We start from the raw sequence: 15,751 nt of genomic DNA, 5'->3' as shown, positions 1-15,751 counted from the left end.
ATAGTGCAGTTTTATATTTTGTAGAGTAAAATATTTTAATATAAGCATTTCATTAAAATGTAATCATCTATGCAATATGTCAAACATTTAATCCTGGGGGGAAATAAATCCGTGGCAACAGATTAAAAGAATTCCTCGGGAAGACCGCGGAATTGGCAACCTTGTCCCATGTCAACGAATCGTTCTTTTGAGTCGGTTCTTCTGAATGAGCATACTGAATTATTCATGAACGACGATATGTGCCTTCACCTGGCGTTACTAGAATGTTATTCCACGACTGTATGCAAGGGACCAAATTCCGAAGTAAGTACGTGTTGACTTGAAATAATCACTAAATCGAGTTTGTGAAACGACTGCTCAAATGAACCGATTCGCAGAAATGAGTCGGAATTGAATTCCAACCACTGGTATGCATGATAGGAACGTTTGTTGTTAACCACGTGTTGGTCTTGTGTAAATTATCCACAGTATAGCATCAACGGGTAAAAATATAACTGACATATCACAATAAATGTAAGTGCTATATTTTAAAAAATATATACGTTCAGGAGTTAAAAAGTAAAGAATTAGTTTCACACCGGAGCAATTTCTGTGCAGCACTGTCCTCCAGCGAGTGGTGACGTCACCAGCAGTCCATGCTGCGGAGTTCGGGCTGCAGAAAACTGTAATTATTACAGCATTTACTTCTTTAAATACACGAGTGACAATGTTTGATACTTTCAGAAGTGTTGAATTGATACAAATAGCCATTTGTTACGATAGTTGTATGACATATCAATCTGCAACAGTGTTTGATAAGTTTGATATAAGTGCCTACTAGCTTAGCTTACTACTGACAACGTAGCTAGAGAGCAGATGGACATGCCTTATTTCATACTACTGTTATGTTCACAGGCTTCACATTAGGAAATATTTCACACTTCATTGACAATGGGGATTCTGGAAAAGATAGCGGAGATAGAGAGAGAAATCTCTCGAACGCAGAAGAATAAAGGTAAGTCAAGAAAGAGACCCTGCTTTAAATGTCCAGTGGGCCTTTTGTTGCTTTGTATCTGCTTACTCTTCATCAATTAAATCCTGATTAGTTCCAAACTTGTTTTGCAGCAACTGAGTACCATCTGGGTTTATTGAAAGCCAAGCTAGCCAAGTACAGAGCCCAGCTTCTGGAGCCCTCAAAATCAGCTGGAGCCAAAGGTGAAGGCTTTGATGTTATGAAATCTGGCGATGCTAGAGTGGCTCTGATTGGATTCCCCTCCGTTGGCAAGGTAACAATGACACTGACTGTGCCATATTGTATTTATGATGGTCAAGACATGCTCTAATTTATGGTATTTCCTGTAGTCTACCTTTCTCAGTTTAATGACATCAACAGAAAGTGAAGCGGCTTCATATGAGTTCACCACCTTGACCTGCATTCCTGGTGTCATTGAGGTATCATTCATGTTAAAATATTTCTCTTTCATCTCTGTCTTTGTTTATATCTTATTTCTGCTTTTATTATTACTATTGTTATTATAATATTATAATCTTGTAAATATCATATACATTCAATTCTAGTACAAAGGTGCCAACATACAGCTGCTGGATTTGCCTGGTATCATTGAAGGGGCTGCACAAGGTATGTTCATTTGTAATGTACATTTTTATGTGTATTTTCATATTGACATATTAAATGTGCCCTTTCTCTGTGAAATTCATGTGTTCTTGTTTTAAAGGTAAGGGCAGAGGTAGACAGGTCATTGCTGTGGCCAGAACTGCGGATGTGGTCATCATGATGTTGGATGCAACGAAAGGAGAGGTTCAGAGGTGAGTTAAAACATGTAGTCTTTGGATAATGTTTGCAATATTTGCACTATTGTTCTGTTTGACGATTGTTGTTTTGTTCTTCAGAGAACTTCTGGAAAAAGAACTTGAATCTGTCGGCATTAGACTCAACCGGCCCAAACCAAATATCTATTTTAAGGTCAGTGATTCAGTTTGTCTATTGACTAACATGCACTTTAAATTTAGTCTTTTATTTTGTTGAGTCTCATTCATTAATTTTAATCCACTTTACTCACCAAAATACATTATCATTTTTTTTAGTTGACAATAATATTAAAATGACAAAAGTGTCAAGCTGTAACAGATTTTCCAACCTTTTAAAAAATGCCAGTAAAACATTTTTTTTTTTTTTTAAAGAAATTTCAAGGATGAAGGATGTATTGATCAAAAGTGACAGTAAAAACATTTATAATGTTACAAAATTTCAGAGAAATGCTGTTCTTTTGTACTTTCTATTCATCAAATAATCCTGAAAAAATGTATCACTGTTTCAACAAACATATTGAGCAGCACAACTGTTTTCCACATTGATAATAATAATAAATGTTTCTTGATCATCAAATCATCATATTATTATGATTTCTGAAGGATCATGTGACACTGATGACTGGAGTAATGATGCAAAAATTCAGCTTTGTCATCATAGGAATAAATTACAATTTAATGTATATTCAGATAGAAAACAGACATTTTAAATGGTAATATTTCACAGTGTTACTGTTTTTACTGTGTTTTTGATCAAATAAATGCAACTTTGGTGAACATAAGAGACTTATTTCAAAAACATTTCAAATTTTACCGACCCCAAACTTTTGAACCAGTATAAGCACTTTTTAATCATTGTGTCAAACATAACGATTTAGCAATTTGAAGCACTACATGTGAAATTCTCCTGAGCTTCAGAAATACTGAGACTGTCAGGATCACACACAGATATCCTGAAACATTCCTCTTGCATATTTTATCTGTTCACATGTGAAATGTCTGTTTTTCAGCCTAAAAAAGGTGGTGGCTTATCGTACAATTCAACGGTTCCTCTCACACACTGCTCTGAGAAGCTTGTTCAGCTCATTCTCCATGAGTACAGTATCCTTTTGCCTAGTTTAGTCACTTTGTTTAATTTTCCTCTAATGATAAGCGACACGTCTACCTTAACACGACTGCAGAAATCTTCAATGCTGAGGTTTTGTTCAGAGAGGACAGCACTCCAGATGAGTTTATTGATGTCATTGTGGGAAACAGAGTATACATGCCTTGCTTATATGTGAGTATATATATTTCAATTCAAGTATCAGCCTAATGCAAAGCTTCTCAGATTGAAAAGTATGTTGGCAAATTTGAAAAAGATTATTAATTCTTAATCTAATTACAGGTGTACAACAAAGTGGACCAGATATCTATCGAGGAAGTGGATCGTCTGGCTCATAAAGCTAACAGTGTAGTCATCAGTTGTGGCATGAAACTGAATCTAGACTACCTCCTTGAGCAGTTATGGGAATACCTGGCTCTGATCTGCATATATACCAAGAAGAGAGGAGGTGTGCCTTTTTTGTCCTCATATTTTAGTTATTTAAAATTTTAGGGGGCTTTCTCACTAGAGCAGTGCTTTTCAAAGGCCACCCGTTGTCCAACATATTTGAAGGCCTCCCTCTATTTACTGTATTTAATTATGACAAAGCTGCTTGTTTTGTATTGATATGTTAAATTAATTAACCTTTTTAGCAATTTAATTGAGATTAGAGTTAGATTATTTTAATCTATTAATGATTTATTAGAGTTTTTAGTGTAAATCAAGTCTGTTTGGCATCAGATTTTGGTTCATTTTGGTGGGGACGCTGTTTTCCATCTGCTGGAAAAAGTGGGCTGGATTAAGGTTCACATTTGGTGTTAAAGCATTCCTCTTAAATTTAAATCTTAACTTCAGTTTAGGAAGTTTCCCTTCTCATAAGAATTGAGCGAGTGCTACGTTTCTTTGCTGTACAGTACTTTTTACAAAGTTTTAACTAAAGGATTTTATTATTATAGAGTTAACCAGTTCTCTATATAATTTAAAGAATAATATGGGTGATTTTCAACCCAAGGTTATAAGAGGGGATCTGTACTGAAAAAGCCTATTTTGAAGAGATGCATTGGTGTTCATTTCCTGTTAAAAAAATGTTCCCCAATGTTTACCCTCTTTTTTTATTGTTGTGTAGAACGACCAGATTTTGGTGACCCTATAATCATGAGACGAGGAGCTTCAGTTGAACATGTGGTATGTCTCTGTTTTGTTGTCCTGTGTTACCTGTAACTTTATTTATGTGTTACATAGTGGTCAACCTGTGGTAAAACATACTCAGCACCTTTAACCAAAATATTTTTTCATATTTGTTCATTTTAGAAAACCGCATGATTAATGAAATGTTGTGCCCTGTGGAAAAATATTTGTATACCTGAATATGTGTATTTCTATTTTATATGCTGTTAACTAAATCCTCATACACGTATACAGTCAAACCAAAATTTATTCAGACACCTTGAAAATTTCATTCATTAATACAGTTTATTCACTATAGTTTAAAAAAATTACATATGACAAGATCTCAGAGTTAAACTGTGTCAGAAAATATTAATCTTAACTATGTCAGATAACACTTAAGCAAAAAATGGTCAGGTCAAAGTGTCTGAATAATTTTTGGTTCCAAATTTGTATAAATTTTACTGGTAGTCCACTGTATAAAGAATTTTTAGGTATAATATGTCACATATATGTTTACTTTATATATAATATATAATATGTTTAATTTATTTTGCTATCCTCACTTACATAAATGAGCTTTAATGTCCTGCACCTACTAGTTAAAATAGATGTCTGAATATTTTTTGGTTTGACTGTACATATAGTTTTATACCTTTTTATATACAGTGGGTACGGAAAGTATTCAGACCCCCTTAAATTTTTCACTCTTTGTTATATTGCAGCCATTTGCTAAAATCACTTCATTTTTTTTCCTCATTAATGTACACACAGCACCCCATATTGACAGAAAAACACAGAATTGTTGACATTTTTGCAGATTTATTAAAAAAGAAAAACTGAAATATCACATGGTCCTAAGTATTCAGACCCTTTGCTGTGACACTCATATATTTAACTCAGGTGCTGTCCATTTCTTCTGATCATCCTTGAGATGGTTCTACACCTTCATTTGAGTCCAGCTGTGTTTGATTATACTGATTGGACTTGATTAGGAAAGCCACACACCTGTCTATATAAGACCTTACAGCTCACAGTGCATGTCAGAGCAAATGAGAATCATGGGGTCAAAGGAACTGCCTGAAGAGCTCAGAGACAGAATTGTGGCAAGGCACAGATCTGGCCAAGGTTACAAAAAAATTTCTGCTGCACTTAAGGTTCCTAAGAGCACAGTGGCCTCCATAATCCTTAAATGGAAGACGTTTGGGACGACCAGAACCCTTCCTAGAGCTGGCCGTCCGGCCAAACTGAGCTATCGGGGGAGAAGAGCCTTGGTGAGAGGGGTAAAGAAGAACCCAAAGATCACTGTGGCTGAGCTCCAGAGATGCAGTCGGGAGATGAGAGAAAGTTGTAGAAAGTCAACCATCACTGCAGCCCTCCACCAGTCGGGGCTTTATGGCAGAGTGGCCCGACGGAAGCCTCTCCTCAGTGCAAGACACATGAAAAAACACCTGAAGGACTCCAAGATGGTGAGAAATAAGATTCTCTGGTCTGATGAGACCAAGATAGAACTTTTTGGCCTTAATTCTAAGCGGTGTGTGTGGAGAAAACCAGGCACTGCTCATCACCTGTCCAATACAGTCCCAACAGTGAAGCATGGTGGTGGCAGCATCATGCTGTGGGGGTGTTTTTCAGCTGCAGGGACAGGACGACTGGTTGCAATCGAGGGAAAGATGAATGCGGCCAAGTACAGGGATATCCTGGACGAAAACCTTCTCCAGAGTGCTCAGGACCTCATACTGGGCCGAAGGTTTACCTTCCAACAAGACAATGACCCTAAGCACACAGCTAAAATAACGAAGGAGTGGCTTCACAACAACTCTGTGACTGTTCTTGAATGGCCCAGTCAGAGCCCTGACTTAAACCCAATTGAGCATCTTTGGAGAGACCTAAAAATGGCTGTCCACCAACGTTTACCATCCAACCTGACAGAATTGGAGAGGATCTGCAAGGAGGAATGGCAGAGGATCCCCAAATCCAGGTGTGAAAAACTTGTTGCATCTTTCCCAAAAAGACTCATGGCTGTATTAGATCAAAAGGGTGCTTCTACTAAATACTGAGCAAAGGGTCTGAATACTTAGGACCATGTGATATTTCAGTTTTTCTTTTTTAATAAATCTGCAAAAATGTCAACAATTCTGTGTTTTTCTGTCAATATGGGGTGCTGTGTGTACATTAATGAGGAAAAAAAATGAACTTAAATGATTTTAGCAAATGGCTGCAATATAACAAAGAGTAAAAAATTTAAGGGGGTCTGAATACTTTCCGTATCCACTGTATATAGTAGTGCCAAACGTGATGTCCGGAGGGGATATTTGTTTTTAATGACCCTACAAGTTCAATTTAAACCATCATAATAAAGGAAAATATTTCATATTTTTTTTTAAATATGAGGGAAGAACAAAACATTAAACTTGGTTAAGGTATTTATCTGGCAAAATTATTTGGCAAAATAGGGGTAAACTACAGCAATAAGTTTTATTTTACTATGGAAAAAAATGCATGGAAAAGCAAGAAGCTCTCAGGAAAAACAATTCACTACAATATAATCAGTTGTTAATATTTTGTTGTTTTATAATTTGTTAATATGACAGCCTGGCCAAAAGTTATATCTGCACAATTTTGTGTTTCATTGTCTTATAAATTGACTCCAAGCACAACTACACAGTATGTTTACAAAATCTGTAACACCTTTTTAACAATAATTTGAATAAAGGGTGAAGATGTCAATTTTCCTAGGCTGGACATCACTTTTAGCCACTTCTTCTCTATATGTCAATCTCTTGTATGAAGTATCCATCAGTTCTGCGTTGCAAAGCCAGCTATGGGCGCAAGCTTCGTCATTACCAATAGAGTTCAGTGGAACTTCTGACCATAGTTGGCTAACGATGGTTTTGGGAAACGCACCCCAGATTGATGATTGCTCCTCTTATTTCTTCCAGTGTCACAGAATCCACAGGACTTTAGCTAGCCAGTTCAAGTACGCACTTGTTTGGGTAAGGTTCTCCTTCACCTGAAGAGAAACATACTCTTGCTTTTGTTCTGTATGTGCTTTTCTTCAACAACTACTGTCTTTTTGCACCACAGGGAACAAGCACAAAGTACAGTCCTCAGAGAGTAGGACTGACACACATCATGGAACACGAGGATGTCATTCAGATCGTGAAGAAATAAAATCTAGTCTTCAGATCCACTACAGTATCAACAGAACATTTGATACATGCATAACAGAACAGTTTTCTGTTAACAGCTGCAATTTTTCACAGAACTTTATGGGAAAAACCTGTGGTCATCAGTTAAAAAGTGATTTTGTTTATGAAAATCATCTTAACAAAACCCATTCAAATAAATAATATTCAGATCTTTGTTCTTATTTGTGCCTTTCATAATGTGTTTTTTTTTTTTTTTTTTTAAACCATTAAGTCTGAGACTATTTGAAAAATCTGGAATTCAACCTGTAGTTTAATTCTGGAAATAAACTGAAAGTTAGATATTTGCAAAGAAATATCTAAGTAAAAAAAATGAATCATGTGAACTCAGTCAGATGAAGCCCAACTAGACAGAAAATAGATTTGTAGATATATAAAAGAAAATATATAAGAATTCCAGGGTAAAGTGACAAAGAAAAGTCTCAACACAAAGCAATGACCATCATAAAGATCAAAATTGTACGTATGCAGATGAATTCGACCAATCCTGGCTTAGCTGTATTTTACAAACCCCTAAAACCAACACGACATAGTCTAAAAAGATCAAAGTTCGTACTTTCTTGAAGCACTTAGGCAAGAACACTTGTCCAGCTGATCCATACCAGTTGAAGATAGCCAGAGAAGTAACATCATGTTCTAAGGAGCAGCAGATTGTTAAACTTTGACACTACAATTCTCACCAGGTGTGTTGGTTATTTTTCTTCTTTTATGGTGTTCTTTGTCAATCATTTAAATAATTCTCAAGTGTCCATTGCATCTGTAATGGCCCAGGTGGCGAGATTGTGATGTTTTACTGCCCATATTCAAGGGCCATTTAAACATACAATCATACAAAGACATGAACACGTGAAATCTCTTTTTGTACTTGCTGAGAGAGTTTAAAATGTAGCGTATCCAACATAATATGGCAGAGACTTTATATGATTACAGCACACTAGTAAGTTTAACTCACAACTTAAACATGGGCTCAGTCATGGGTCATGAGTCATGGGTGACTCAGAAGGACTCTTTATGTAAGGCTACAAGATGTGAACAGTTAGCTTTCTGTATTTATCTGAAAACCTAGAGCTGCCTACTCTATTCATTACAGAAAACTAGTATAATAGACGACATTAAATATGCATGCTGAGGCTCTCGGGCTGTACAACACAACGGACAAGTGAGGAGTGGGGAATTATCAAGCCATTGGAAGGCTGTTCCACTTCAGGCTTGATGGGGCTTTGTGTAATTAGCCCACATTTCAAAGCGCTAAAATGATGAGCAGGATGGCAAGAAACTGTTATGGAATAACTTGAGGATTAATGTTTCTGCGCTGGACTTACTTTGAATGAGTTCGGATGGAAAGATAATGGTAAGATGGACGAATGCAGTGCCAATGAGCTACGCTTGTAAACATGACACTTGATGCTGGGGCCATATGGTGGTGGGTGTGTGGATGTGGATGTGTGCTCTAAGGGACAGTGTACTTCAGCTTTTACTTCATTATGATATTCTGCATCATTTACTGCTGATTGTGAGGTTTTGAACATAATGGAATGTTTTGAGTACTGCAATCAGACATTTAATTGTGAAATGTAGCTAAACTTTTACTTAGCTTTTTATAACTGAAGGAAGCTCCTTAAAACCATTCCATATTTTTTTTTCTAAGTGAGCAAATGTATATCTTTAAACCTTTCTTTAAGTTTTTAGAAAGTTAGTGAAAGTATTTGCTTTATTCTTGATCGCAGTTAAAACTGGTGGGAACCTGCGTGTTGATAATTGTTCAGTTGGTTAATACGACTCAATAGAAAGATGATGGTTTTACTGTGTGACTACAATATTTAAATCATGGAAAGTGAACCCTTAGCAAATGATTTGAATGGGGAAAGTAGAAGTGCTTTTGACACACAATAAAATGTATTGTTATAGGACACAGTATGAGGGAAGTTAAAAAAAACAACACTGATGTTGGCATATAGAGGGAATAACTGAGATAGTATCATTTCATGAGGTTCCTGCGTGGTCTTACAAACAGTGTAAATTCACACAGGAACTCAACTCTCTTCTTTAAAGAGCTTTTGCTGCCCCCTGGTGATTTACCAGTAGAAAATGTGCAAAAATTTGGCCTATAGGGTTACAACAGCTTATCAGTTGGGCGGCATCCTGTACCTTTAGTGCACCTTAACCCTCTATGGTGTTTTGTCATTTATAAATGACGCAGAGAAAATCGCACAATAATAATATACAAGAACAACAACAACAAAAAATTACATTTTAGTATTATCATATGACAACCCCTTCAGCCAAAAAAATTAAAATCTATGTGCCATGTGCTTGACATTTTTGGCAAAAAGAACCTAAAAGAGGACATGTCCGGTCGCATGCTGTCAAGGCTCTATTGTGAGTTCATTTTAGACTAGGAAATACATATAAATTCATTGTATGTCCTAATGTGTTTTCTGAAGTTTTGGGCCATTTTTAATGCACATTTTGTAAATTCAATAACTCAAATACCACAAAATATGTGTTATGCATAAATGACAAAGTCCTATTTGGGGATAGATTTTTTCTGTATAGCAGCACTATTGGTTAGTACTGGCAGGCAGTATAATACCCTTGATGGCAGAGATGAAGAATAGATTGTGGAAGTCGGGTATTTGGATATATTATCCTATGCAAGATATGATCCATAATTCAACCAGAGGTCAAGAAAGGTGCCACTGCCTGTTGGCTTTACTACACTGACAATCAGGGATGCTCCAAAAATGATGACTAAACAGGTCAAGATCGAGTTAAGTGTGGAAAGTGCGGGCTACACTGAAAAAGAAGAGTCTTGTTGCTTTTCACTTGTGCTACAACAAAGACTATAGAATAACACAAGACATGTCACTCGTATTGTTTTGAATGGGAGAAAGTGTAACGCTCAATATGGCAGAATAAGTCCCGCCTTCAAAATAAGAGCCAATCGCCGACCTGTAAAGTCATCGCGTCACTGCAGCGGCCGTTAGAAGCACCGGTTTCTATAGAAACAGTCAGACGCGCGCCTCCGAAATGAGGCACAAGGTCTGCGCATGCGCATTAGCTTGATCCAGCCTAAATACTGTTTTTTTGGTCATGATTTGAGCGTTTGGAAAAAAATTTATGAGACAGTTGTTGTCAGATTACATTGGTGATTTCAAATATGAAATTTAATCGAAAGCTTGGCAAACAGCTTTGGAGAATTTGAGGTTTCCCCATTCAAAGAGATAGGAGCTGCATGATGCCCAGGATGCCCGAGAGGCGTTTCAAAGATGGCCGCCGAGTGAAATGACTTGTCTTAAAGGGACTTTGGCTACAATCACTGATTTGGAATTCCAAGAAAGAAACAATGTTAAAGATTGTTTTAATGTTTTTAGAAACACTAAGACATTGTTTCACTATTTTTCAGCAGTGATGGGAATAACGGCGTTATAAATATACGACACTACTAACGGCGTTACTTTTTTCAGTAACGAGTAATCAAATGAATTACTTTTCCCCCGTTACAACGCAAAAAAAATGCAGCGTTACTATAATTGAGCTCACTGACGCGGTTTTCATCCGAGTCTCTCTCTATTAGCTGTAGGACCTGCAAAGTTATTTCTCTGGTGTGTGTTGGGGTGGGACACATGCTAACTGATGATGATTGGTGTGTGACTAGAGATGACAGACCTGCAAAGCGTTTTGTTGTAAAGAAATAGTACAGGTTAGTCATACACAAATATAATTTTAAACTGATAATAATGTTCGATGCTCCGTGTGTGTGTGTGTGTGTGTGTGTGTCAGAGCATGGGAGCGGAGCGCGAACTCAAACCAGAATACCCTTGTGACATGCTGGATCGAAAATATGAAAATTAGCTTTTTCTAGACGACTTGTAGTTGTTCATTTAAGCCATTATAGTTGACTAATCACATTTATATTCATTTAATTTCGTAAATAGCCTACTTGAGAGAATAAACCCTAATAATGAGCGTTTACATATATAGCACTCAAGCGCACGCATAAAGCTTGCCATAAAGAACCGGCAAAAGTAATGATTATGAATGTGACAAAAACAGCAAGGAGACATTTTAATTGTTTATTAATAAAGTAATGTTTTCTGAATCAGTGTCGGCTGCAAAGATGAAGTTGGCATTGATGACTCTCATCTCCGCATGGTGGACGCGCCAAGAGAGAGAATGCACATTTCATTCAGATTAAATATTCAGAGAATAGCCTATTTCTTTTCGTTTTGAATTATTTCGTTTAAAAGTAGACATTTCAAGTTTTCTATAGATATATTTCTCCTGTCTGTGAGGCAAGCAGCCGCTGAGTTTCGGGTCATGTAGCCTATAAGAAGCGCTCCAGCTCACGTGCAAATGCTCGCGCAGGCGCCTCCATGTCATGATTATATTATTCTGCTATATTTGCTTATTATTTATTAAATCCAGGCAATTGGTTGATGAAACATTGATTAAAATTAAGATACAATTTTTACAAAGCGAAATTCACTTTAAAGAAAGGCTTTCTACAAAACAAAGAAAACACTTCCTGTTTAGCCAGTTTCGGCTAAACAGGAAGTGTCAAAATAAGAGCATATAAATGAATGTAATCGTCATACTTTGAGGTCCTTTACAAAGTGGTCAAAATCATGTCTGACCCACTCCATGTCTCCCGATATGTTGCGCTTCTTATGATGTATTCTATCTTACTCATGCTGTTTTCACAATCAAATAGATGAATTTAAAACATAACATAGGCCTATATAAACATAAATATGAAAGTATGTTTTTTTTAATGGCAACACGTAGTATAGTACAGAGAAATGTCATGTCGTGAGCAAAAGCGGATCATGAGTCACAAGAGGGATCAAGCATAATTTATTTTTAGACATATTTAATATTGGGGGCATCCAAGTTATTTAACATATTTGATTTGTTTTTTTTTTTTGTTTTTTTAAAGTAACACAATAGTTACTTTCCCTGGTAATTAGTTACTTTTATAATGATGTAACTCAGTTACTAACTCAGTTACTATTTGTGAGAAGTAACTAGCAACTATAACTAATTGCTTTTTTAAAGTAACATGCCCAACACTGTTTTTCAGGCAGTGAAATTGCATCTGAATTTGTCTTTTTTTGACATTTTCCAAATGAAATATATAGCACAAGCTGAAATGGAATGTTAATAAAGCTTATTAATGTTTTTTTGAAACACTAAGACCTTTTCACTACTTTTCAGATAGTGAAAATGCATTTGAATGTGTGTGCAAGTATTGCCAAATTTGCCAAAAATTATTTACCCTAATAGAACATTGTCAGTTATAAACGACGAAACCGTTAAAAAAGGTCAAAGGTCAGATGTAGAAAATTAATTTTGGAAAATGATTTTAGCCTTAAATATGTGTAAATATAGTCATTATTTTTTTCTAACTGTGATTTCATTTCAACTGTGGGTTAAATTTGGCATGAAAAGCTGCAATAGTCTTTTCTTCTCTATTGTCCATGTGAAAAAAAAAAAATGTAGGGCGAGACTTTTGTCCATCAGGAATTGATTGGATGTTGTGGTTTTTGCTATTGCTGTGGTGTCATGTGAGTGACAGGTTGTCCCGCCCTCGCGCCAATAAACACGTTATCAGAGAAGAGATGTCACTGCAAGAGGGAGGGGAAGTTATTTGATTAAAGATTACAAGGGCACATGAATTACAAAATAATGATATGCACGTATAAATCATTTATAATAAACACTGCAATATTCCATAAAAACAAGAATTGTCCATTTTGATTTTATGCTGACTTTAAGTTGTATCCTTTAGGGGGAGACAAGGTACAAATACATTTCTGACTGATGTTAAAACTGGTCTCCTGCTAAGTTGTTGTACCCGTGAAGTTGCAGTTTTTGTATATTTTGTTTTCCTGAGGACTGTCTACTATACTGAACACTTATTGGTATCCCATATGTTACAGGGACTTTCAAATAAGTCAACAAGTGTTGTTTTGACCACAATAAGAAAGAGCTTTAATGGAAAAGTCCTTGTAAATAGACACTTGAAAACTGCCTATGAAGATCCACTCTCACCTCTAAAACCAAGAGCAGATCTTTAAAACATGTCTGAAGCCTGTAATAGGTTGTAATAGGAGTGAGGTGGTTTGTTTGCATACAGAGCCAGGCCTGTGGTTTCTAGAATAATAGAAATTGTTTACCTGCTAGCTTCTCAGAGGTATATGATCACGCTTTGTATGCTACAATGCATATTGCCCAAGTCAGAAATCGAACAAGTCACATTACCATGGCTTTTGTTCCATCTCTTCAGTTTGTAAAAAGGACTGTTTGTGTGCGTGCAGCTTTTACATCTGAAAGAGGGCAGTTTGGGAGAGGAAGCACATAATAGATCAACCCTTATATGAACATACAATGTGCATAGTTCACTGCAGCACTCTAATTGTACTGAGAATGGATCTTATAGCCATTGAGCGCCTCTTTTGGAAAAGGGATGGATGTAATGATTTTACAATTTTCAAGGTAAGTGTTATAGCTACTTGCACAATCATGACAATATAAAAATTGATTTTTATGCTTTTATTTTAATGTGTGGTTCTTGTACAATATTTTACATTTTTATTTACTAGGATATTAAAAAAATAATAAAGCTGTTTATATTTTTATATATGTATATAATTATATATTCCTTTCATTATTTCTTTTAATATCTGTCGATTTATCACTATGTATATCTTGGACATTTGACGAGCATTCTATAGACTCCAGGTGCCTTGTTAAGGATTTCCCTTCATTATTTATTAATTAATGGTTGGCATCACCAAGCATAAGGAGGTTCATTACACTAATCAAACACTTTGTTTGCTTGTGTGTGACAAAATTGCACTTGTGTGGTGTAGCCTAATTGCATTAAATTAGACACAGTAACGAGGCAGTTTAACAAGTCAGTTCATGGTTTGTCATTGCTTTTATGGCTACAGAGTAAGAAAAAAAATGTAGTTTCCTCGGTGACTTTGGAGCTCTTACCCCAAAACAGACAACAATAAATTGAACATTAATATGAAAAGTGGCAATTTTAAGGGATAGTTCATCCAAAAATGAAAATTATGTTTTCATTTACTCACCCTCAAATCTGTATGAATTTCTTTCTTCTGTAATGGGGCCCATCGACTGTTTGGTTACCGACATTCTTCAAAATATCTTCTTTTGTGTTCAGCAGAAGAAAGAAATTCATACAGGATTGGAACAACATGAGGGCGAGTAAATGATCACAGAATTTTCATTTTTGGGTGAACTATCCCTTTAAAGGGTTGTGGACAGTATTGGTTAACTGCACAGTTAAGATGCTGTTGTTGCAGCCATTTGACATTTCATTGCGGCAAAGATGATGTTTGACATTTCTATGTCCAGGTATGAGACAATGTATAGATTTATTTACTTAGATAACTCGCTTCTAACCATTTCTAACACCACTGAAATTTAATCTAGTCCTCTCCCAAGCCTCTTGATTGTAACATTACCCAGCACTTGGCCTAGGTGAATAGCCAGGCTTGGATTTAAACAGGTTCATTTAAGGTTTGGGGTATACATTACGTCTCGCCAGGGAGACTAAGCTAAACACAAGTTAAAGTCTTCTCTTTACTTATCCATATATACTCTAATATGTATTTAATTCCTAATTAAAGAAGTACAATATATACCCTGCTGAAAAAGAATCTAAACTGACTTTAAGAGTGTCATTTAGTATTAAAATGAAGACAAAGAACAAACCGACTTGTTATATTGGTTCTTTATTTTTGCATTTTATTAATTAAATTGACAGCTGTCAGTTGAAGTCATATGTGTTGTGTATTGGAAATGGATTGGACATCCTTGACAGAAAGCAGCCCAGATCCTCTTCTTGTTCCAAAACATAATAGCTGAATAGCTGATGCACCTCAGATGCAAAATTAATATATAATTAATAACCATCTCATCAAGCAAAGAAAATTACAAAAAAATTTAAATCATAAAAAAAAAATGTTCAGTTTAAATATCACCTAAATGCATTATCACATAAATATGCAATATATGCATGTGATGGCGAATATCTGAAGTTAACAATGAATAGGGTCACTCTATATTTAGAACTTTTCAGATTAATATTTAATTATTTCTTAGTGAACTGAATACAGACCAGCCATTAAGAATTAATCCCTACCAGTGTCATGAACTCTTGGAATATTAAGTGGTCAACAGAGACATAATCACGCAGCTTAATATGTACATATGTGATTCTTGTCCATGATAACCACTGAATTTTTTCAGAGCTGACATATACATATGTATCAGAGAGTTGGTAGCATCATAATAATGAATGTTGATACCTGTATGGATTTTCTGCTGCTCATAAAAATATAGTCAAACGATAAAGAAGTGCTAATTAACTGTTTAAGTCATCCTGCCAATAAAGCATATATATTTCATGTCAGTCTGGACATTTATAAGCTATATATTTATTCTTTGT

The 15,751-nt window shown here is 35.8% G+C and overlaps 1 protein-coding gene across 1 annotated transcript; it reads left to right on the top strand.

The window, feature by feature from the left end:
- Positions 1–597: 597 nt before the first annotated feature.
- drg2 (developmentally regulated GTP binding protein 2) lies at positions 598–7,433 on the top strand. Its single transcript, XM_051888299.1, has 13 exons — positions 598–664; positions 895–994; positions 1,105–1,265; positions 1,342–1,431; positions 1,558–1,618; positions 1,716–1,806; positions 1,891–1,963; positions 2,820–2,910; positions 2,991–3,088; positions 3,197–3,362; positions 4,020–4,078; positions 7,003–7,056; positions 7,148–7,433. Exons 2-13 carry the CDS (start codon positions 931–933, stop codon positions 7,232–7,234), a joined length of 1,095 nt encoding a protein of 364 aa, XP_051744259.1. The 5' UTR covers positions 598–664; positions 895–930; the 3' UTR covers positions 7,235–7,433.
- The last annotated feature ends 8,318 nt before the right edge of the window (positions 7,434–15,751 follow it).

This window comes from Ctenopharyngodon idella, chromosome 3 (assembly GCF_019924925.1).
Source record: "Ctenopharyngodon idella isolate HZGC_01 chromosome 3, HZGC01, whole genome shotgun sequence".
Classification (NCBI taxonomy): Eukaryota; Metazoa; Chordata; class Actinopteri; order Cypriniformes; family Xenocyprididae; genus Ctenopharyngodon; species Ctenopharyngodon idella.
The sequence above is the reverse complement of the archived record's forward strand: the minus strand, read 5'-3'. Positions and strand labels throughout refer to the sequence as shown.

Bases quoted from the DNA above. Each gene is read 5' to 3' on its own strand.
- drg2 (XM_051888299.1), top strand. From the start codon at position 931: ATGGGGATTCTGGAAAAGATAGCGGAGATAGAGAGAGAAATCTCTCGA. The intron at 1,964-2,819 runs GTCAGTGATTCA...TCTGTTTTTCAG, and splicing joins AACCAAATATCTATTTTAAG to CCTAAAAAAGGTGGTGGCTT. The intron at 7,057-7,147 runs GTAAGGTTCTCC...TTTGCACCACAG, and splicing joins TCAAGTACGCACTTGTTTGG to GGAACAAGCACAAAGTACAG.